This window comes from Lissotriton vulgaris, chromosome 8 (assembly GCF_964263255.1).
Source record: "Lissotriton vulgaris chromosome 8, aLisVul1.2, whole genome shotgun sequence".
Lineage (NCBI taxonomy): Eukaryota > Metazoa > Chordata > Amphibia > Caudata > Salamandridae > Lissotriton > Lissotriton vulgaris.
Genome location: NC_141696.1, coordinates 706,997,909 through 707,023,110, shown reverse-complemented (window position 1 = coordinate 707,023,110; position 25,202 = coordinate 706,997,909). Strand labels below are relative to the sequence as shown.

The window sequence follows — 25,202 nt, the reverse complement described above, 5'->3', positions numbered from 1 at the left end:
TAAATAGTTTCTTACCTGTCGGTGTAGTTTTGCAGCTTTCTGGATTCACTAGTGATCCCACCATCCTCCGCCAGAAGGAGCCAAGAGGAATGGGTTTCATATACGAACGCTCAAACAGGAACAGAAAAAAAGAATCCGAAGATGGCGACCACAGGAAGCTCACCGACGTCACAGGGGACACCAAATGGTGGTACGTCGACGCCCACCCTACCTGGGCCGAGGAAAAGAAAGAGGGGGCAATACGAAAATTACGGACCCAACCACGAGATGGCGGAATAATGCACAGCATAGTAAATCCAGAAAATCTTCAAGCTGCAAAACTACATAGACAGCTAAACTATTCAATATCAAGGGCAATAGATTCGAAATGAACAGCACAGTGTTTATTGAAATGCGTTTATCTTTCATTTCTGGGTTTTAGAGTAATGTGTTCATCTCCTTGATTTAATCATTATACTTCTGGCAGATTCACTTCAAAACTTACTTACACACATGCACACACCTACTCTCTCTCGCACGCACACACACCCTCCCGCACTCACTGTTATCAATTCTCTTTCTCTTTCTTTCTCTATTTTTCTTTCTCTCTCTCTCTTTTTCTCCACCCCCCCTCCACTTACCTCTGGGGACTTTTTTTCATGCACACCAGTGGGGCAGATTGCTGTATAGGGCACGCAGGCAATTTCTAAAGGCTTTCTTTGGCACACTGGCGTATTGCAGCTATGTGTGTATTAGGTGATCTATCGTATACCTGGCCCTCAAACCCATTTAATCCTCATAAGCCGGTTCTTATTCACTTGAATGGAGCCTGGACAATCCTATTTAAAAGAAGCGTATTCAGTTACATAGCACTCCAGTGACTTCCTACAGTGCCACAAGTCAAACATTCATCATAACCACATCCCTGGCCTCAGGCACTTCGGCCATTGCTCCACATTCCTTGGTCAGCGGATTCACGCATTCCTAATGTGTTCCATGCAGAAGTGGCCTTAGAATCTGGAAATGGGTTTAATTCTGTCCTTGAATCACGGCCCTCGGAGTCCCATTAATTTCACCCAACCCTGACCACGTGCACTTTCACACAAGGCTGCATATTTATTTGACCTCAATTAGATCTTGTGCAAAGTATTTGACTCATCAGAACTAGATTGTAATCAGCCCGCATATTGGCCTACATCAGTTCACACATTTCACTTTTTAAATGATTTAACGGATTAAAAAATATTTTGTTCCCTATGTTACTGCAGTGATTATAATTTATTTGCAAGAGTGACTGCCTGAGTGACGGAAGCATTGCCCACATTTCAGTTGTTATGGTCAATAAATATTTGGATCAACACACTTATTTATGTGGTGTTGTTGCACAAAATACATATTTTACAGGACCTGTAAATTGTTTTCCAGCACTCAAACTGTCAGATAACGGACCCTGACGGCAATTTATTTGTGAAAGCCAAACGGCTTTCACCTAAACCTCCAATGTATGGTTATGACAAATTGTTACCTCTGGCTTGCTTGACTATATTTTCAACAATCTCTGAACATAACCTTTAATCAGCAGACTATTCATGAAAGTTGAATTTGCTAATTGCAATTAGACCCCATTGCTAGCGTTTCCTTGCTTGGCTGTAGCTTCATTCTATTTTTTAAATCGTCTGAATGAAAACGTTTATGCTGAACTATACAAGTAAATGATTTTCCTTACAGACAGTGTAATTATTTCATTTTTTTCAGATTGGAAAAAACATTTTCATGGTAAATGAGCCTAAAATATTCTTGCAAGCAAAAATGCAAAACTAGTAACTTATGTAGTATGGTCCCACATTGCCATATGGGCACTCTGGTGACCTTTGCACACCACTCTAAGACCAGTTGGCTTGTATGTGATTATAAAAAGTAAACAATGAAACTGGTCTCTAGGGGAAGGTATCATGTTGCACTTGTTCCTCAAGTATGCCATATTTTACATTGGCGTCCTAACATTAAAAAAAAACTTCTAACCAACTAATTCCTAAAACGATTTCAAAATCTGTTTCTATTGGTAAATTTTTATTAAAACGCTTAAATAGTGTGAAACACAAACTGAAACGTGACTTGAGTTGCTTAAGGGGAGACGGGCCTTAGAACTCTTGCTGATTGGGTGTGTATTTTTAATCACCATAAATACTGGTGGCTTATGTACACAACTTTTTTTATTTTGCTAAAAACATCTGCTTGTTTTTAATAATTATGCCCAGTAGTAGGTTTGAAATAGAAGTCTGAACGCAACATGATGTACTGAGGGTGTTGGCCTGACAGAAATGCAATTGTGAAATATAATTTGTTGTTGCTTTAAAGTGAATAATCGAAAGGAAGTCAGAAGACAACACTTTAAAACCAATTAAAACAAATGAAAAAGGTATTACACAGAGCAGCTCTTAGAATTGTGCTCCTCAGCAGCACAACTCTATAACTAGTATGCTTGCTTTCTCCTTTCAGTTGATGGCGGTTAAGGGTCTTGATTTGGCGCATGCCCTGTACAAACTCTGTAGAAACTGTTATAAAATGGTGTGCCAGGCATGTGGATCTGATAGGTAGGTTTCATCCTTCTCTGATACTGAAGAAAGTTCTAACGAGATTTCCCCTTTAGTGATGTATTACACTCCCATCTTATCCATGAGTTAATATTGGTTTCCACACTGCTTTTGTTCCACCTCACATTCCCACAAGTAATTCGAGACTGTCCCTTGGCTATAACACTGGCTTTCATTTTTACTTCTGTACTTTGATGTGGGTATCATTCTTTGATTCTTTCATTGTTTTCAAATATTTCTTTAGTAAATTATTGACAATAGTGCTCTACTTTAGACTGGTGTCCGTTTGTAAAGAATAAGCAGCACAATTGAGGAATAGGTGACTGGATTTTATCACCACTGCATGGTCAATGCTTTTCAATGGCTGTGAATGCTCTTCCTCCATTGGCCCTGGCTGAGGATTTCTGTCCTGCCCAGAATAAACAACTCCAGCCTAACGGTCTGAGGGATTGCAGCCAAAATGAATTTCAACCCATGGTTGTGGACTTCTACCCTTCAACACAGACAGGAATCCGGTTAAGGAGAAGCTGTTTGCTCGAAATGGGCCTTTTTATCTGTACACAGAGCTCCGCTCTGCAGACTGCGCCCACGCCACCGTCCCCCACATCTGAAAAGTGACTGCCGGCGCAGATCATTCTCCCACCTCGCCGCCAAGATGTGGAACACCCTCCCCATCCGCCTACGGCAGACCAAAGATGACTTAACCTTCAGGAGACTCATTAAGACCTGGCTCTTCGAACAGTAGCAGCTTTCCACCCCCCCCCCCCCCCCCCCCTCCCGCGCCTTGAGACCCTCGCAGGTATGTAGTGCGCTTTACAAATGCTATGATTGATTGATTCCAAGACTTGAAACATTGAAACATTCATGCCTCTCCCTGCTAGGAGTGACATTGAGACCAGATATTTGCGAAGTACACCATTTTGGTGGCCTAGGTCATAGGTTCTTAACCTTTTTCTTCCACGGACCTCCCAATCAATCATTACCATAGAGCCATTATTGGAAGGATGGGACCCCAGCTAAGCATTTTGGATTATTTGAACTGCAAAACAATACAGAAGCAAGCATTCTTCAAAGAAATACACACATAATGAAATGTTATTTAATTCCCAAACAAATATAACATTTAAACTTTTAATGTGATTGGTGGAGCTTTTCTAAATTCAGTACTGTATTCTGTGTGATGCATTTGAACTGCGCCAACAAATCAATTTGAGGATACAAATTTAATTTTTAGCCTCCAATAAAAAAAAAATCCGTAACATTTGCAGAACATTGAAGCACGTGGGTATGTAGTACAGCACGGGCTTCTGGGCTGCTGCAGACGCTTCACTGGCTGCTGATCCGGAAGCGTATTATGTTCAAATCCCTGACGCTGGTGCATAAAGCGCTGTTTGGCTCAGGCGCAGGATATCTGCGGAAGAGAGTGGCTTTCTATCGCCCTGCTCGCTCACTGCGTTCGGAATCCCTTTTTACTGCTGTGGTTCCACGCGTGAGGAAGGCCCGCATTGGGGGGGCGCTCTTTCAGCCTTAAGGCCTCCCAGCTGTGGAACTCGCTCCCACTGGTACTCCGCAGTACTCCCAATTTGCTTCAATTCAGGAAGAATTTGAAGACTTGGCTTTTTAATCTTTCTGTCTAGGTGGGTTTTCTTTCTTTTTCTCTTGGGTTCTGTTCTTCTTGTTATGTTGTTATACACTGTAGCTGCCTGTGGAAAGCGCCGGGACACTCTTTTAGAGTAGCCGAGCGCTATACAAACGCATTTTAACATAACATAACAGTCTGAGGTTTCAATAGACCTGAAATGAGCCCTCTTGGAAAACTGGGATACACACTGGCTCTTTCCTACTGGGCATATTGGGGCCCTTGTACAAGTGGTCCACCTCTAACTATGTAGTGCGCACAGTCCTTTTATTTCTGTACTCTGGATTTTTGCCATTGTCTATCTTCGCTAATCTCTAGAAAGACTTGGGTAGCAACTCTCTTCAGGTGTTTAGGACAATCTTCGTGGCCAAATTTTGCTACCAAACCTTGAAAATTCTTATAGGTAAATCATTTTAGGTCTGTTGGAACCTCACTGTACTCCATACCCACGTGCTTGCACATATTGCACTAACTGTATCTACAGGCATCCGGTGTGGGAACAGAGGTTGGTGACTTTGACAAATTTCAATTGTATGCTGATCCAATGTTTGATAGAGAAGCAATGGAGGACGGGGTGCTAACACGTCATCTACATACGGGCACTACAAATTCTTGTGCGATACTGGTCTCTAGGACTCCATACTCTAGGGTGTTGACTTTCTCTGCCTATTTTATATAGCCATGAAAAAGTTCTCCAGACGAAACACTTGTCTGCTGCCACTGCTTGCTTTTGTACATGAATCATTGAGAAGAATAAAGAGAAAGAAATACCTAAATGGGCTTCTTTTGATTACTACATGGGTTAATGCCTACAGTTAAATTAAAACATTTTCCGCCTCATGTCCGTTATAACTAGGTGGGTTGTTAAAGTTTGTCGTTCTAATAATTGGGCTGCGGTTCTTAAAAGTTTGGGAAGCACTCTTCTACAATATATAATCAGTTCTTCGGCCTGCATATGGTTTCTCTGGTTTCAGCCACTGTTTAGAAGGTTCAAAAGTGTTAAGGTTGTAATATTTTCTACATGGTTAAAGAATTCACTCGAACGATTATCACACACACCCATACTTACAATGCTTCATTGTTTACATTCTAAAATACTCTTTTAAATAAGATCTTAAAAGGATTGTAGTGCCTGCATCAAGTACCCAGTCTGTAAAAGTCGAGGAGTATGAATTCGATGCACTCTCAGAGCTCTGTATAACATCAGTTTCTGTCTAGCTGTATTTGTATTGTCAGAATGGGTTAACAGAAAAAGATGTAAGTAGGTATATTTTAATCTATTTTGACGGTCTAACCCTATAGATGTTAGATATGATGTGCCCCTCCTGGCTGAACCCTAACTTGGATAGCCTGTATGTTATTTTGTTTGCTTGTAAACAGTACATCATGTGTGGCAAAGTAATTATCCGAAATCAGGGGTATGGCTGATTTGCAATCTTTAAATCTAAATTAAATTATTGAATAAATATGTAGAACAATCTTTTTTAATAATGTTACATTCAAATAATTTGTACGAATATGATTCTTCTGGTTACAGGGTGACCTCAATTGCTGACAGACTGAATGTCGAGTTTGCCCTCATCCACAAGGAAAGAAAGAAAGCTAATGAGGTTGACCGAATGGTCTTGGTTGGTGATGTCAAGGATCGAGTTGCCATTCTTGTCGATGATATGGCGGACACATGTGGTACAGTGTGCCATGCAGTAGACAAGTAAGTCTGCCTTCAGCGTCTGGGTTGTACACATATTTTTGTGTCCCTGGTGATTTAAACCACACTGAGTGCATTCTGAAACTAATTTCAGCATTTCCTACAAATGCATAATTTAACAATGTGAATATATGAACACATTGAGAGCTGTGGTTAGATGTTGCTTTTTTTCCTGCATATTGCAAAACCTTTGTATAGAAGCACATAGTTTGATTTTGATTGCCTGAATCGGCCATCTTTTACAGATCATTTTTCTAAATGTGCTGCTAAATTTAATGCATGCGTTCTGCTGAATTAATGCAACCTGTGCCACAACAAGACATTCACAAAACTGTCATTATTTGAGGATTCCTTATTTTACTCTGTGTGGAGCTTACACTGTTTGTTTTACAAGAAAGCAGGCTTTCTTTGCCTTGCAAGCAATACAAAGAACTTTACAGAAGTCCCCAAAATCTGCCTCATCAGTTCAGCAAATTATGTTTCTATGCCACTCTAGAATGAATGTACATCATCATGGTCTTTCATAAAATATAAATTTCATGCAGCTACATTGTTGCAATATAATGCGCCCACAATGATGGAATACTGGATTAAAATAATTGGGCAATTGCAAGGAAGGGTACAGCACAGCAGTCTGATTAAATCCCTACCATGTGAATTGTTACCTGGAATGCATGGGGGAAATATTGACTTTTTATACAAATATGATAAAGACCTAAAAACAGTCTGTTTCAGTGGTTTGCACACAAATTCTTGAGTTACAACTGTTGATTTTCAGCTATTAAAAGCCCCTTTAACAGAGGGTCTTGTGGAAAGCCCGGTGGAGCACTTAAAAAAACTGGGAAGTGGCTATTTTGCAGCGGTTTAAATGAGACAAAACTCTTGATCATTTATTTTTTTATATATATACCCGTGAGCAAGGCGTTTATCGCTGAAACGCGTGGGGTGTTTTGTCCTGGCCCTTATTTTTATGAAAGATTGAATAAGCTTATTTTCCAACTGGAATTTATATTGGTGTTATCTTGCTGGAAGGAGTGCACTCGCGCATCATTGCGCTTGGATGAATTGTGTGTGTGTATGTGTGTATATATATATATATATATATCACAAAAGACGTGCGCAATACCTCACGCTGCACGGACCACACCATCCGTGCTTGTAAAAGTTCTTTTTATTCATGGGTAAAAACACACAGGCATGACGCGTTTCGAGTTTCCATAACTCTTCCTCAAATGCCAAGCTGCTGTGTTCGTGGGGTCGTTAAGGTTTAAATAACGTAACTTAATGACCAGTGAAAAGGGACTTCAGTCATTATATCCAGTTTAAAGGGACAGTGTTTAAGGTGTTACTTCAACATTATCTTCATACACAACAGCAGAGGTGAGTGCTTCTGTTTTACAAGTTTCAACAGTAACCCCCAAGTGGTGCCGGTATAAAAGTTTCTCTGCTGTAAAATGTTCAATGTCATATCCGTTTTAAAAGGGACTAACTTGCCCACAATGCTCCACTGCCCTTCAAATTTCAGCTGGTTCCCACTACCGATCTTGGTGAAATTCCAGTCAGCACGGAGTGTCCCGAGTGCAAACATTGCTTTAAAAGGGAAAGTGTTCCATACCTCGGTTACCTCGTGCAAATTAACGGTTTCACAACCACGCAGGCAAACAGCAGCTTTCCATGTTTTCCCTAAAGCCACAAGTCTGTCGTGCTGAGAGTAATCCTCGGCAAACCCTAGCTGCTTCAAAATATTCAGTTCTAAAGTTCTGGCGGGCCCCTCCTGGAGGCCCTTCCAATTCAAACTCCATTCCTGTCATCTGTTAGCAGCCGGAGGGCACCCATTAGAGAAGCTCCTCGCTTCGTGTCTCAGATATATATATATATATCAGCATGTCGTTCCATTCTTTAAGGCAACCTGCAATTCCAACTACCATATTTTTTCTGCCTTATGCGTTTAGGGTTGCCAAAGCCCTTGTTCACAGGCTCATCTTGTGGCATCCACACAATTACCACGAACAAACAATTCATTTTCAAAATTTCTCTTTATTGCCTCTAGTGGAATGCTCGTTAGTATCCATGCATGCTGGGATAGATGAGTAATTTTCCATTAGTGGATGTTTAATTTCTCCTTCTTTGCATGCTGGGATAAATAGTTCATGTTCCTTTTTCCATGGTGGTTGTGAAGATTCCAAGAGTCAATTAATATTATTTTCAACCCTCAGTGGGCTTGCTGATGTGCATTGATTAGTTCAGTAAAAAAGAATTGCTGTTCCGTTTGTGACATGGACAGCCCAAATCATGGACCTGCTTTTGGTGCAAGATTCATGGCTGGACAAAAATATTAATTGACTCTTGGCATCTTTACACCCACCAGGGAAAAAGAAACGAACTACAAATCCCAGCATGCAAAGAAGAAAGAAAACACCCACTATGGGAACCTTCTGTGGAGAAAAAGTACTAAACTATCTATCCCAGCAGGCATGGATACTAATGAGCAGCCTTCTTCACCCATTGGTCTGTTGCATTGTCATTCAAATGATATTTCTGCCCCTGCAGTGTACAGCATGGCAGGGTCAGCCCACTTCAGCTGTTGGTTAACATCACTGTGAGTGGTACAATTCTACTGTTTCACGAAGAGCACATCTCACACAAAGTACTTCTCTTCAGTGCCAAGGGACTGCTGCAGCAATGTGTGCTTTTTGAGTCCAGCTTTTTTTGTCTTTTAGCCAGTGTGTGTTTTTATTTGTGTGTGTATATTTGTGTTGGTGTGTTGATGCCTCCGCAGTTCCCCTGTTAAACATTTTACAAACAATATGCCAAAACAAGCATCGACAAAGCCAAAACAGTGGCAGCCTATGCCAGACCTGTTCGTTTTGCAAGTGCTTGTTATGAATGTGGTACCAAACAAATTGATCTGTTTGTTTTCCCGGTTTAAAAATTGAGCTTACAGGCATGGGGCTAGTGAATCCTAAACAACTTGATGATAAAATACAAGCACTATGCCAGGTCATGTTTCTTAAAGGTTTGCATCCGATAGGTAACTTGGTGATATGTTCAGAGTTGATCACCATCTTAAGTGGTGTTAGGTGGGGCGGGGAGCGGACTGTGGAATGGAGTGGACTTTTGCTACTTGTTATAAAATACGGTTTGGAGCATTCACCATCTGAACCAGGATGACTGTTGAAGTGTTTCTTTTCTCCCATACATTGCATAAGGCTTTCCTGTGATGTTGAAATGGATGATGGTGTGAAGTGGACCCCAGCATTCTGACTTAAACTCCCTTTTAGAGGTTATGGAGAGACCATTTTCACCTGAGTGTCTGTAAGTCTTGAGCTGAAGATATTCTGGACATTAATCATTGATCTGGGTCTCCACTGAGGAAAGCTTATTGAGATTTGAAAAGTAGCACAAGGAATCCCTATATTCCTGTCCAGAATTTGGGCTAGATATCAGTTTGTTTTTCTATTCCGAGAATGGGGACTTGTATAGTAAATGTGTAAACAGACTTGCTAATGGAATGTTATCTGTGAACAGAACTTGTAAAGAAAACAACCAATGGATTTCTGTCCGCATTAGTGAATCTACAATTCCATAAGTGCTAGATACTTTCCTCATCTGCTATTGTTAACTAATTGTTCTCTTAATCCTGGAATGTGCTGCCGCCGCCTCCTGCTTCTTTTACTGCTCTTACCATAACCTTCTCAGTGACAGAAACTGAGTAAACCTTTTTTTTAAAGGGTCTATGTTTTGTGGGCAGATCATACATTTAGATAAGATACTCTAGGTTTTTGAAATATTGATCAAGCAGTTTTCTCCTAAAGGCATTGAAACCATCCTACTGTTTTAAAGTCCTTTAGAAACTTTCAAACAAAAGGTCCCATCCCCACTATACTTTGGTACATTATCACTATGGGTGTGTGTACAAGTATTAAAATGGGCTTGGCGTCAAACCAAGGGAACTACAAAGAAATGTGGAATTAAAATAAGAAAAGAAGTGTCTCATGGGAGCAACCACCAGGAAGCCTGTTGGATTGATTGTGCCACCAACTGGATCCCTTAAATCAACATTTTCCTATTTGTGCAGGAGAATATGCCTGACCTAAAACCATTTGTGGTAGGTAAGTGTAGTGTAGTTTAAATGAGCACAGCTTCTGCACTCTTCCCCTGTTCCAATGTGTGCGAGACCCACTAGACCCATAAAAAAATAGCCCAAAGGCCGACCATTTCTTTAATATGTAGGCCCACAGCACACTATTAAAAGCCAGTTTAAATGTTCAGACCATAGTATAATAAACAACTGTTTCTTTGCCTGATTATTTTTGGCAACTTGATCAGGGATAGAGGACCAAACTGTCACCCAGCCGAACACAGCACCTACAAGAAACAAACAATAATTAACTTTGCTAAAAATATCCCATGGGAGCAGTAAGAAAAAATACTCTAAATGTTCCACGCAAGCAACAATAAGAAATATAAACAAGATAGTATAACAAGCTTCAAGCTTAAATAACCAAACGAAAAAAGTTTGCCATGGTAAAACACAACGTGGAGGAAGACTACTATACTTGGCCTGAGCTCTCTGGGAGGGGCATTTGGAAAAGAGGCAAGACAAATGCATGCCTTAAACCAATAAAAAAGCAAGAATGACCAAATGACAATGCGGCCAGCAAATAGCGAGAAAGGAGGTAAAAAAAAAAAAAAAAACTTAAAGCCCGCAGACTGATTACAGCAGATCTCACCGCTTGACCTAAAAAGGGGCATAAACAAACCGAAGGTAGTCCAAAATATACTGTTTGAGAAAGCATTTTCCAAAGAATAATGCTCAGTACATGCTTTTATTTATCACATCGGACCGGATGAAGGCATACAAGTGGTCAGTGGTTTTCACTTGCTGGACCTATATAATCAACCATCTGAAAATATATGAAATACAAAATATTGAACTCGATACAATCTAAAGCTACCTCTCATGGATTAATGAGATTCATAGTCTTTCCGCGATATGACATTAAGTCTAGTAGCTTAAAGTGGCATGCTATGAAACTGTCTGCATGTTTCATGAACATGGAAAAAATCGATCATCACCCTGTCAGTCAATCAAACTCCGGTTCCTCAAACAATGAGATGTCACCGATCTGGCCCCTAGTTTTATCAATTCAAGGCTGACATCAATTTCAGGACTAGAGCAAAGCAATTGACAATCAAAGTCCCTTAGAAAATGGTGGAAGAACTTTAAACCGGGACAAAAATCGCAAAACATCCTACCATGAAAGAACCACGAGGGAGCGCTGGTAGTGGCCTACAATACTGGCAGCTCTCTACACTTAGCACTCCACAAAAGCTGACTTTCCCCCCCCCCCCCCCAAATCATCCCCGGCCCTTCCTTAAAATCCAAAAGAATACTGTCCTCTTCGCTGCCGGCAAATCAGTCCAGTATGAAAACACATTAAACCAGTGAGTCGTGGGATGAAAAATGTTGTCCCCGATGTCAAATGATATCCTCTTGGGAACACTGGTGCATAGCATCACTACGGCATCATCTTGGGAGTATGCTGATACGAAGATGGTAATTGGACATGTACATGCCGTTTGTGCTGCCTAAACTTTACGAAGTCAAAAGTTCAAGTAGCAAAAATATAATAAGGGAGCCAGATAACATGCAGGATCAATAAATGAGAGTGAACTGATGGAGATGATTTTGATGGAAAAGAGAAACAAAAGTTATGATGGACAAAACCAGAACATGGGGGACATAGCACATAAGACCTCTACAAATATGGTCAATTATAGTTGTACCCGACAAGTTCCATCCTGGAGATGTAGAGGTCCCTAGATCCTTGCCTTACTTGCTTATCTTTTGACTCCATCAGATTGTTCACCCCAGTCTCATATATTTGTTCAGAAACTATCCTGCAGGCTTCTTTTTCATGTAAAGCTTTCTCTGCTCCACCACGTTTTTGGTCCAAACGTTCCAAAAAAGCTCATTCAAAATCCTTTGGGCCATGCCCTACTTGGTGCTGGGCTAATCTTGTTGTCGATTTTTCCATCTTTAAGAGTACTGATCTATTCCTGCATCCTCGTCTTCACCTCTGTGGCAGTTAAACCAATGTGGAACGAACCACAGGGACTCTTTAATCTGTAGATCACAAAGCATGGGTTACTGTGCTCTTTTTATTCCAATGCCAGATTTGTCCATTACTCAGTATCACACTGTGGGATGGAGATGTGAGCTTGCTAACACTGCAACCCCCATAGGGGTAGTGCGCCTTGGTAGATGTACCCACCAATACTAAAGATGTTTCTGTGTCATGCATGAAAAAGTTTGTCGTTGAGGTAAATTGTCCAATGGAAGGCAAAGCGTGGCCTCCGCGTTTGGTTTGGCTCCTACACTTAGCAGAGTACAATTCTTTTGATTACTCTGTCGTATTTTGGTACCCAGAAGGTCATGCCAACAAATAAGTTCACTTTCTGATTTTGGAAACTTTTCTAACAAAGCAGATCGCAGTGTATTTATTGCTCTTATGAGCCCAGTTGATTTGTCTTGGGTATGCTCTCTGTGCCAGGCTTCCTTCTAGGATCTATGATTGTTCCAGGAAAGTCTGCCTCAGAACAATGCCCCCTATGCCTAACAAAACCTGGCCCAAGGGTAGATTATCCCAGAGAGCTCTTGAATGGTATGATGTATAGTCAAGCAAAGAGTTTACATCTGTGGGTTTCTGATGTACTGCTGTCATGAGACTTGGATCGCAAGCTGTAATATCCAGGTCAAGTTAGGGATTTGAATCCCAGCTGAAATGAAGATGCGGGTCCAGACTGTTCAACCAAGGTGGAAAAGATATCCGCTCACTTTCTGGCTTTCCGATCTATAGGTGTAAAACCATGGATGACTTAATGGCCAGTTGTCAGTGCACTCTTATTGATTTGGTCGTAAACTGGCTGTGCATGGGGAGTTTCACATTTTCAGCTTGTAGAAGTAACTGATCTTGCATTTGTATTTTTGTCAACTTATAATTTGTTAGTTATCTAAATACCAATCCAAGGTGATTTTATTAAAATCTCCTTGGAGTCGATGTTTGCTATAAGGCAGTGTGTCGGGCTCGTGCTGGTTGTGGTCCAAGAGGAGAAGGCCCAACCTCGCAAATAGATAATATCCACTTAGATGAAGTGACTTGTCTGCATTCTGAGGAAGTGCTCTGTCCCTTGCATTAATAGGCGGAACCTTGGTATCACTCTCCTATCTGTAGGCCTGTGGTAATTGATCCTCATGTGCTCAAATTGATTTTAAGTTTTGTTCCAGTACGGTTGTTACTTTTATTTCTTGAAATTTCCTAAGTTGCGAGTGCTGGTCAGACTGTGCTTCCACCCGCTAGGTTTTCTCATAATTTGGAACAGAGACTTGATTTATCAGTGAAGTCAAGCCTTCAATCGGGTTGCCCTGCTTGCGAGGTCACTTTTGGAGAGGAGACACTCCAGCCTTTTGGCAGTCAGGAAAGCTACTTGCATTTTCTTTCCTATTATTGTGCACAGGAATTTGTTTGTTGTCGCTCTAAGCTTATTTGGTAAATTTGTCCTTGGTACAGAGATGATAAATATAAAATCAGCATCTGATTTCCTGCAAATGGCTCCTATCCCTCCTTACTACATTGGGATTCTTGGATCATCCAGGCCCATCACCTGAGAGCCTCTGACCTAACGGAGTTCTTTAAATTTAAGTAAAGAGCTTTAAAAAGTCAAGTCCAAGGGAATCTTTTGACTGAAAGGGGGTGGTCCACCATGTCACCGGACATCTATCCCTTCGGAGGGCCATATCGTATGAGTCTCGTTAGAGTGAAAAAACAGTTGCCATAAGACCCCTTGCTGAGCCGCCAAAGAATGGGAGCCACATTTAATACTCTAGTAACAGCATTAAAGTCTTTTAGAAGCAAAGCCATTAAGGATTTATTCTGGTATGGTTTTGCCTGATGGGTACACTAGTAACAGCATTAAAGTCTTTTAGAAGCAAAGCCATTAAGGATTTATTCTGGTATGGTTTTGCCTGATGGGTACACGGAGGGCCTGGGATACACCTACCGGACTCCCAGGCACCTTGTAGAACTTTCTACTGTTCATTCCCTTTGGATAAGTAAACCTAATGAAAAATTACCCAACATACAACTACTAGTTACATATATGTATTGTCTTATACCATAAGGCCATGATGTGCTGGTCAGTGACCCATACACTGCCATAGCAGGATCAGAAATGCATAGCAGCTAAAAATAAGAATTTTAACTCAATCTTAAATTTCTACAAGGATAATTTTTTATTCTTGAGATTCACAGGGAGACTGGCCCTCTTTCACTCGACGCCATCTTAAGGTCGTCCGAGCTCCCGTGCGGGGTATCCGTAAGAAGGACCGCGTGGACTTTTCCCCGCACTCTCTTCCGCCGTAGCGGATATCCGGCACCCGGGAAATTCTGGGGAGGGGCATATAGCCGTCTCCCCCTGGGAGGGGCATATAGCCGTCTCCCCCTGGGAGGGGCATATAGCCGTCTCCCCCTGGGAGGGGCATATAGCAGTCTCCCCCTGGGAGGGGCATATAGCCGTCTCCCCCTGGGAGGGGCATATAGCAGTCTCCCCCTGGGAGGGGCCTATGGCCTTCTCCCCCTGGGCGACCCATCCGTAATGGGTGCCGCCCCCCATGGGAGGGGCTAATGGCCGCCTCCCCCGGGCGCTCCCATCCATAATGGGTGGCGCCCCCCGCTAGGGACCTTGAAATCACTGCTCATTGATCATGACATTACCGCCCGACCGAAGGCTAAATACGACAGTTACCTACTAAGGAGAAAAAAACCTATGCTTACTCTTAAAGTACAGCTCGATATATCCAATGACTTTAATATTGCTACAAAGGAGAAAAAGGTCCTAAAGCACAGAACGTTCTTTATTGCATACATTCCTTGACATTTTTACAAAGGAAAAAAAAAAGGCCTATAAGCAAGTAATTAGTTACATGCATACTCTTGGCATTGACTTATGATGAAGGCAACGATTCCCACAAGACATGTTTTATTACAATCAAATTACAACCTATAACTTTGTTTACTCCAATATTTCTTGCCACAGGGGCTGGTGGGTGGGTCAAAAAACTGCAGCTTGTTCCCTTGAGGGCTCACGAGCGACGAGTGGTGCAGCCTTCAGAGCGCAGGAACAAGAGGACGCTTCCCTAAATTCCCACGCTTTTTATCCAGCAGCGGGAAGGCGGGTCGCGACCCCAGCCCGCCCATAGGTCCACGGACTTCCGGGCGGGTGTTTAGGACAACCCTTTTAGGCTGCGGGGGCGTGCTCCGACCATGCGGCTATGGGCATACCGGCCGGGACATGCCCCCCCCCCCGCAACGGTTTCCCGGGGGATCGGGGCACCCGGCCATACGTTCGGGGTGACGAGTGGTCTCCCCTTTCCATATGGGCCGGGATGCCCACCACCCATTCCATCACCAATCCCCAATGGGAGGAGACAGACACAGTTTGAACTTTTGGAAGGATGGGGGGGGCCTCACAACCCCCCCGGCCGTATTTATTAAAATATGAAACAAAATTTAAAAACTTTAAATTAAAAACGTTTCATGTATCATGTACAAATTCAACTTCCATTACATTTGATGAAGACAGGTATTCAGGCTAACCTTAACAAATCTCTAATACAAAGATTTCCTAACAGAGTCTAACATCATGACATAATGCATTCATACGAATTTGTACATCCTAACGTTGGGGGCCAACCGGTGTCGGGTCCCTATCACCAAATTCCGGCGCCCTCACGTGTGAGTGGCGCATGCGCAGAGGACTTTACCCTCGTAGCCAACTGTAACTTCCCTTGTCGTGGTGGCCCCCTTTCACTCAACGCCATCTTAAGGTTGTCCGAGCTCCCGTGCGGGGTATCTGTAAGGACAGCGTGGACCATAATGGGTGGCGCCCCCCGCTAGGGAACTTGAAATCACTGCTCACCGATCATGACCTTACTGCCACAGGCCAGATAGTTGACGATTATCTGGCCCCCCCACCTCCTATCCATGTCCCCTCAACCCCACTAGCCAAGCTATCATGTCTCCTACAAATTAGTCATTCCTCACCCTGGACAGGTGAACCCCATCATCAGAATAACAGTGAACGCCCCAGATGCACCCGTGAGATATGCTTTGGAGATGAGCCGCGCGAAACAATTTCTCCATTTTATGGTTGACCCTCTTTACCGAATGGTTCAACGCTGTTGTGGACAAACCACCCCACCATACCCTCCTCGGAATCATGTGAGACCAAGCTATTGTACACCCCCTGGAGCGTCTTTGCTAACCAACTAACTGCAGAAAGTATGTGCTCAATTAAAGCTCACCTGCCCAACCTTACCAAGTCGTTGCCCCCAATGTGCACTATGACTACAGATGGCGGTGACCTGTGCCGCCCTAATAATTCTTTGACAAAACTTTGTAGTTGGTCAATACACAGGCCGCCCTTCCCATGGAAGGATACCCTGAAACCATATTCCTCAGATGTGTGGATCGCATCACCTGCCTTGAATATGTCCCCGGCACGTCTCACGTATGCGTGGCCCCCAACCCAGACCACTCGTCTTCCATTCCTTGTTCCTGAAGAGGTGGTTGGCTGACACTGGGCCGGTCCCAATTTCCGCCCTGCGTCACAGGCTCGTGAAACTGTAATCCAAACAAGACAACAAGCGTGAGTGCACTTCTTCAGTAACTTACAACATGTGCAGTCGCACGTACCTTCTGAAACAATTTGAGGACCAGCGACCTAATTGTTTAACATTATCTACCTGCAGACCCCAGCCGTTGCTTCTGTTGCGGCCCCTATCTTGAATGAATGGGTCCCAAAATCACTCTGGTTCAAGCCCGCAGCTGCAATCGTGATTGCCAGCACCCTCTGAAACTGAAACTTCGTTAACGGGGAGCCGTCCATATGTCGCAGCAGGGCCCCCCCCTTCCCCCCCACGTTGTCAACCTCTGTTTGAGGTAGGCCTCAACATGCCTCACTGGACAACAGGGACTACCTGGAGCGCGCTGCAGAACAATGCTACTCCCCTGGGCCTCCTGATCCGTCTTTGACCTGGCTATCGTGATCAGCAGAGAATACCCCTTCACTTGGGTGTGATCCCTGCGGAGACCCCCCTCTGTATCTTTTTTGTTGGTAGCCACTAATTCGCTCACCCGCAGGGCCCCATAGAAAGCCAACACGAACGCTGCCCGGAACAGTACAACCTCGCTAGGTGAGGAGCACGTCTCCTCCAGTTTAGCCAACAAGGAGGTCAACTTGTCAAATCCTATTGGGTGCCTGTTATCCTTTTTGCACCCTTCTAAGCGCCACCAGACGCGCAGCGCCTTCCTGACTATAAAGAAGTCCGTCGGGTCCCTGATCCCCTGGAGCTGAGCCATAAACGATATGGCTGCCTTATACCGATTAGCGGTTGCCGCCGACCGGCCTCCTCATGGAGTGCCTCTAAAAATTAGGTAAAGGACCCCTCCTGACCCCATCTATGCTCCCATGCCGGGCCCAAAAAGGCGCAGTTCGAGCGAAACGTCCCTTCATAAGCTTTCCTTGTCCTGGGCGCTAAACTGGCTGCCACAAGGTTTTGTAGTCCGGGGCCCCGATTTGCCATAATGCTTCGGGAAATGGCGCTGCCACTAGCTCCGCTGACGGTAAGCAATCCCTGAAAGCCTGCATTTTGAAACGAGAGAGCGCATCAGCTGCATTATTCAGCACACCCGGCACATGTTTTGCCCTGAATTGTACGTTTAATCTCAATCATTTCAACACAATTTCTTCAACAATCGCAATATCCATTTGCAGCGTGCTGCCTGCTGATTAATGCACTCAACAACAGTCATGTTATCGGACCAAAATATCGCCGAGCGGTCTCTGAACTCCTCCGGCCATGCCGACAGAGCCACCCAGATGGGGAAGAGCTCTAGAAAGCCAATGTTACTCGTCAAACCGCTTGTTTCCCACCATGCTGGCCATCTTTGGGCCGACCAACGGTTTCCAAGGATCGCGCCAAACCCCACACTGCCCGCCGAGTCAGTCCATAAGCCTAGTTCCGCCGACGAGGTTGGGGCTTTGCTCGAGACCACTCGGCCGTTGAAGTCCGCCAGGAATGCCAACCAAATGAGCATGTCTTGGTGAACCTCTGCCGACAGTCTCGTGCGATGGTGCCCTTCCTTGAGGCCAACCATGGCCTGGGCAATGGACCGTGAGAAAGGGCGAGCCATCGGTATCACCCTCAATGCAAAGTTAAGCTGACCCACTGTTTGCTGCAACTGGTGCAGTGTCACTTTCTCATTCCGAAGACACTGCAACAGGGAAGCCCTGAATTTGGCCATCTTCTCCGCCGACAAGCGGAAGCAACCCTCCACGGAGTCTAATTCGATGCCCAGAAACTCCAGGGAGGTAGTCGGCCCACCGTCTTACCTGGCGCCAACGGTACCCCGAAACCCCGCATAAGCACGCAAAATTCCTGCAATGCCCGCGCACAGTCCCGAGAGCCCGCCGGGCCGAGGAACAGGATTTCATCAAGATAATGCATCACATGATGGTGCCCTGTGGCCTTCGAGAACACCCACTCCAGAAAAGAGCTAAACATTTCAAAATAGGCACACGAAATTGAACAACCCATTGGCATGCACATATCCATGTAGTATTTCCCCTGAAACGTAAAACCCAGTAAGTGCTGATCTTGGGGATGCACCGGAAGCAACCTGAATGCAGATTCAATATCCGATTTTTGCTAACAATGCACCGGGGCCTAAGCGATTCAACATTACCACTGCGTCATCAAAAGATGCATACTTCACGCTGCAAATGTCAGGATCGATCGTTCATTAACGGAAGCCCCCTTTGGTGCCGACAAATTATGGATGAGCCTATACTCCCCCGGGTCCTTTTTAGGCACTACCCCTAATGGGGAACACACAAAATCGGCCGTTGGTGGGTCACAAAAAGGGCCTGCAACCCGCCCCAAGCCAAGCTCCTTGGCAATCTTTGTGGCGGCAACTGCTGGGTTGCGCTGAACAGACAATTGGTTCTTACATGAGGGGGCCCCCTGAAAATCAGCCGCCGGGATCCTGAAGCCATATGAGAAGCCATCTCGCAGGATCCCGGCGGGCGCATGATCAGGGTATTTGTTCAGCCACAGGGTCAAAGCCAGGATATCAACGGGCGATGGTGTGAATTTCCGCCGCGCCGTATCAATCCTGCTTAGTACCCCCTTTATCTCCGGTACCATTGGCTCTAGATCAGCAGCTAGTTTCGGGGTGTGAGGTGTTACCACAACTAGAGCACGCATGCCTGAACCTACACGTTCCTTGCGGCCTGCTACACGTCCCCTTATTGAAACCCCAACACACTCCTCTCTTATTCCCGTTTCCGCCCGATCTGGGCTGAGACTCTTCACCCGTAATTTGGCCGAAAGGGCTGAGGCTGTTTTTGTGGCAAGGCCCTGGAGCCGCTTGTGCGCGATCCTGAAGCACCCGCTGATCCCGGCAAGAGCTGCGCATACCACGATACAGTATCCAAACAATCCCACGTCAGTGTTTCATTAAACTCTTTCGCTTTTCTAAAAGCCATGTCATACCCTTTCCATTCTTCTCCTCCATATTTCTCATGGAAGCTCGTGATCCTGCTCTGGTAGCAAGCCAGGTCACTCAACAGTTCCGGTGTTCGTTCAGCGATAATCGCTACAAAAATAGAAAAGGCCCTGATCCAATTCATCATGGATTATTCGACCCTGAATTCTGCCATTTTTGCCCGCCATACACTGGGAGGCCATAAATCCTTCTGAGTTTTAGCATATTCTAACTCCCGATGATCAGTCCACAATGAAAACATGTTTATATATTTATTTATTTATTTTTAAAGTTTTATATAGCGCGAACAAGATCTTTGCAGATATCAGAGCGCTTTACAGAAACAGTAGGTAGGATAAACAAGACTCTTAAATCAATATGAGATTCCCTAGACAGTGAGTTGCACAAATAGGGTATCAATCATACAAGAGTATACAGAGTAATAACAATCAAACAATAATATGGAAGCAGTACAATGTCTAAGCGGATAAGATTATAGTTCCTTAGTGGCTATGGGAATATGTTGCACCAAGCTTTCCCGCCTTGAGGGTACCGCGCCCTCCCCCATCATTGGGAGTGATCTCTTACCGGCTTCCGCCGCACCTCCCGCCGTGTCTGACTTATTCTGGTTTTCGACAACGACCACCTTCGCCACCTGTGGAGAAATAGAAGGCACATTCACTGCCCCAGCACCCCTTGTCTGTCTGAGCTGCTCAATAATCAACCTAGCTTCTTCGGCTGGGTCTTCCACAGCCGGGGATCCCCCCGCTCCCTTCTTCAACCAGGGTAACACAGCCGCCAACTGAAGCGCTAGTTCGGGAGGCATTTGGTTGTCATCCAGCAGTGTGATAACCACAGGGATTGGCAATCCCTCATCCGGTGTGGGTACCGGGCTGGACGCTGGAGCTACTGGGACCGGTGGGACCTCCATCGGGACTGGGGCCTTGCTAGGACCCGCTTTCCCTTACTCTTTTTCCCCTTACTCTTTTTCCCCTTACTCTTTTTCCCCTTATCCCCCCTGGGGTAATGTTTGGCAAAGCAGGCCCTACCATCCTCTTAGGTCGCCCTGAGGGCCCCGCTTGGGCCTCCACTTGTTTCCGGAGGGCCGCCAAGCCACGACCCAGCTGGTCTACTTTACCGAATTTTCTGTCCATCGCTGACACTTGGTTCACCAATGTGCGCAGCATTCGTTCCATCTGAGCTCTTTCCACTCTTCTTGCCTGGCATATCTGCGTACAGATTCTACCTCTGCCTGTTTATCCAGCCGCAACTCGAACCTAGCTACGTCCCGACGGCTGAAACAGACAAAAAAACAAGATTACACGTTCAAAAAACTGCAGCTTGTTCCCTTGAGGGCTCACGAGCGACGAGTGGTGCAGTCTTCAGAGCGCAGGAACAAGAGGACGCTTACCTAAATTCCCGCGCCTTTTATCCAGCAGTGGGAAGGCGGGGCCGCGACCCCAGCCCGCCCATAGGTCCAGGGACTTCCGGGTGGGTGTTTAGGACAACCCTTTTAGGCTGCAGGGGCGTGCTCCGACCACGCCGCTATGGGCATACCGGCCGGGACACGCCCCCCGCCCGCAACGGTTTCCCAGGGGATCGGGGCACCCGGCCATACGTTCGGGGTGACCGAGTGGTCTCCCCTTTCCATTCTTGAGATTCACGGCGAGACTGTTCCACAAGGTAGTAGTAAAATACCTCTTATGGACGTACTTTTGCAGTGTCTACATTAAATTACAGAAATCCCATCATCCTGCATAGGCATTGGTGAATTTGTTATAAGACTCCACGTCTTCCCCAACACCAACTCGAAAGTGACTTCACACGCACCGTAAACAGACATGGTGGCAAACAAACCATCGTTCGAGTTACAGTAGCACAGAAACCATATTGGCAGTGGAGCGGTTCACATTTAAAAGGTGCATACATTAAAGACGGAGACTATGTGTATATTGGCTATTTAGCTGTATCAGTGGGGAACGGAGCATTGGAGGCAACTGGATATTAAAATGGCTATTAAGATTATTCTTCACAATATTTGCTACTGCCAATGTGGTGGAAGACCTAGAGCACCATGTTGGCAGTAATATTACATTGTTTTGCTGCGTTTGTATTGCTGTAGTGTCAGAAGTTCTTTTCTATTGCAAACTTCACATTGTCCTAATGCCTGTTTCAATTATCCTGGTGCTAATTTTCTAATGGGTGAGGGAGTCTAGCTACATACATGCGCTATTAATTATTTTAATGCTTCATAATGCTAGTTTGTTTCAGTGTGTGGCTTTTGGCGTTTAGTCGCTAGACTACTGACTCCCTTTCTTGGTTTGTGATTTAATATTGTATTTCCATCAAATGGTTGATAGTTTACCCGAGTATATGCGTATGCATGTGACCATAGTTCTGAGGCGTCCGGGGCTCATGGTGTGCGTTTTCAGGTGGCAGGCAGATTTATGCTTGATCCACATTATTTTCAAACCGCATGCTTTTCCAGACACAACCAGTAGATGGCAGAACAATGCAAAAAATGTGACTAGAATAGTCTGAGCTACTAAACTATGGTCACAAGTAGGTAACTTGATTATATCCGTCTGAAACTGTCAATTTAGTATCCTGACGTGAGCAGGAAGCACTTACTTTAACCCATCTACGAGAAAGTGGCAGTAAATGTGTTGGGCTTTGAAGGGGATAAAAAGAACTTGACAGCGTCACTGTCATCCAATGCTTGGCATGGACAGGAATACAGTTTAAATCATGAAGCATGTATGTAGTTCATGTAAGATTACAGAAACAATTTACAATATTTGTTTCCATTCTGTTTTTTTTTGTTTTTTTTACAAATTCTTGCGGATTGTGCACGCATATACATGCTTCTAAATGAAATTGCACGGCAGCTCCAGTCACTGTTGAAGCCAAGCCTTGTCCAAACCATTTTGTTTAAATGTATATTTGGAACCCAGTGACCCTTTGCAATTCTGGTACCGTAATCTATATTTTAAATCGCTATAGTTTTAATTAGAACATTTGACTTTTAATTCGCTGTCTGCAGAGCATGCACTGTTTGAAAGGGAAACCCATTTTACACTTGACTCATTTCGAAGTAGTGTCTTCAGAGCACGTAGTCGGTCCAGCTTGCATTATTCCTGTGGATCACGACTCTGGACAGAAGAGCAACTCCCAAGTTGATATATCTGTTGAGATAAGACCCGAGTAAATCCCTGCAGCTCTGTCTCCTGAGATGGACCTGCTCCAGCCTTGTAAACCTCCGGCGCATTCAGCATCCGTGGACTAGCTGGCTTCATGTCTAAATGCCCCTCCCCAAAGCAGGTGTGTCTGACTTGTGAATTCCAAAATGTGAACTTCATCAGTGCCAGGTTTGCATTTATTTCATTTTCCGTAGACCTGGGCCTTCTGTGTGGTGTCAACTGTGAAACGTTGAATGCACCACTCCCTGAATAAGAAGAGTTCCGCGTCACGGCCATGTTGCCAAGCATGGCTCCGGAACATGCCTGACTGGTCAATCCCAGCCGCCGTTGCGCCTACCTTCCAGTCGTAGCCTTAATTTGCAAACTTGAGTTAAGAGTGTACCTAGCTGCATACTTGGAGGCCCCTCCATCTAATTGCACCCTTTTACAACTTCTCGATTCTTACCTGCTTGGAATACCACTTCACTGGTAGACACTAAACTGAACTGGGTGCCACTCTGTGAGAGTACTTGCATGTTTATCACACTTTGCGTTACTGTCAGCCGGCGCATTATCATTGGAAGAATAGTTGGGCAGAAGACTGCAGACTTATTTAGAACAGGTAAGCAACATTTCATAACAATAGGTTTAACACATTATTTGATCAGTCTCTCATGTTAGTGGTGTTGGTAAGGTGTTAGTATGTTAATGTCCTGGCCAGATCGACTCCCCTACTATCTGTGACTTTACAAACCGCTTCTCTAACTGTAACTAGTGCTCTTGTAATATATTCAGGTGTCCTGGTAATGCCTCTTGCCTTTTAGGAATTGTGTGCTGCAGTAAAGCCTCACACTGTATATGCACAAGTTGAGAGTTGTGCAAACATTTGCATCAAGGTTATTAAAACCGATTTGTTAAGATTAACGTTATGTTTGTTTGCAGTATTCTGCACAGGTATACTTCGTTATGTATGAATAACACCCTCTACTTTTTCCAGGCTCCTGTCCGCAGGTGCAATTAAAGTCTACGCAATTCTAACACATGGAATTTTTTCTGGCCCTGCCATTTCCCGAATCAACAATGCTGCGTTTGAAGCTGTGGTAGTAACCAACACAATCCCTCAGGAGGACAAAATGAAACATTGCTCCAAAATTAAGGTATTTACAGATGGTTAAATCCTATAACCAGTATCCAATTTGTACTCACTGCAGTGGGTTACAAGTAGTATGAGAGCTGAGTATGAGAGCATTATTTGTGATCGAATGTCTTCAAGAGGGAGAACTGTTCTCTCTTCCCCCTACATTGGTAACTCCTGTAGCTTCATCTTAGAATACTTGGAAAACACACTGATTGCTCCTTGCTTATGCAAAGTGCCTAATCAAGGTTTTTGACGGTGTGATTTCCAGTCAAGCACCTGCAGGCATACTTTGAAGTTGTGTTTGTTGTAGCAAGGTTTCACTTTGAAACTCTATGCAAAGAGTTGTCGTGCTGTTCCTAACAAAAGAAAGGATAGGTATAGTCAGTGATGTGAGTGGATTATGGGAGGGTGGTCAGAAGTTCACCCTGGGAATCCATTTTGTTGGATTTAATGCCCTCACACACTCTTTCAGGTGTCATGCTTCATCATTTGGGCTTGCTCCTCGTTGGGTCGGCGGTGCAATACCCAACGGGCGACACCTCAAAGAGGGGCTCTTTGGCGGAGATCTTTTTCCAGCTGCCATATAGATGAAGTGTGGGTATGGGGCCAGATACAGGTGGTAGACGTGGGTATAGTGGGTTAAAATAAAGCTAGTGGTACCAAGGGTACTTTATTCAGAGGGCCACTGCTTTGATTAAAAACGATTACCCTGGAGGGGAGCAATGGAAAATAATGTTTCCAACTCTGATCCAGAGGTTGATGTAGTCAGGTCAACATGTTTCACGCTACAGAGAGTATATCTAGCGATTCTTCAGGACCACGATTGACTATATTAGCAGGTATCTAAATGTGAGGAAAACTGTCTACACTCATTTATATAGGATGTGGTGTATGTATGCTCCTATGGCTACCACAATGTGTATTTAGGAGGGATAACACTATTATATTACCCTTCTTCGCGTTGCGATTGTCAATACCTGTTGAGAGAAAGGCACAAGCATATCACAATGAGCTGTTGATAGAAAAGTACATCATTGACTGTCATACTTGTGCATTTTACATGCCAGTGATGGTCGGTGCGTGTCACAACACCATTGCACAAGTGTAGCAGGCACTCTCAAAAGTGGTAGTTCTGTGAGAGTGACTTGTGAATATATAACCAGACTAAAAAGTTATGGAATACCAATATGGTACCCTACATCTATTCAAAACTCACCTAACGTTAAAAACAATCAAACTACGACAGTGTCCAGCGGGTAAAGCTTCAGGGAGATCTTCCACCATAAGGCTGTATGTATAGGGGGAACATCTTAAAAGCTGCTGGTTTTTTCAAATTCATTGTGGAAAATTACAAT

At 44.3% G+C, this 25,202-nt stretch overlaps 1 protein-coding gene across 2 annotated transcripts in view; it reads left to right on the top strand.

Moving 5' to 3' along the window:
* Window positions 1–25,202, top strand: part of PRPS2 (phosphoribosyl pyrophosphate synthetase 2) — a 155,442-nt gene that overhangs the window by 73,661 nt on the left and 56,579 nt on the right. Inside the window, exons 5-6 of one of the 2 annotated variants that reach the window (XM_086934575.1) lie at window positions 5,750–5,923; window positions 23,707–23,866. In XM_086934575.1, the coding sequence (XP_086790701.1) occupies window positions 5,750–5,923; window positions 23,707–23,866 (334 nt within the window). Of the gene's footprint in view, window positions 1–5,749; window positions 5,924–8,288; window positions 8,544–23,706; window positions 23,867–25,202 lie in introns of those variants that run through there. The other variant, XM_086934576.1, reaches the window with a different exon arrangement.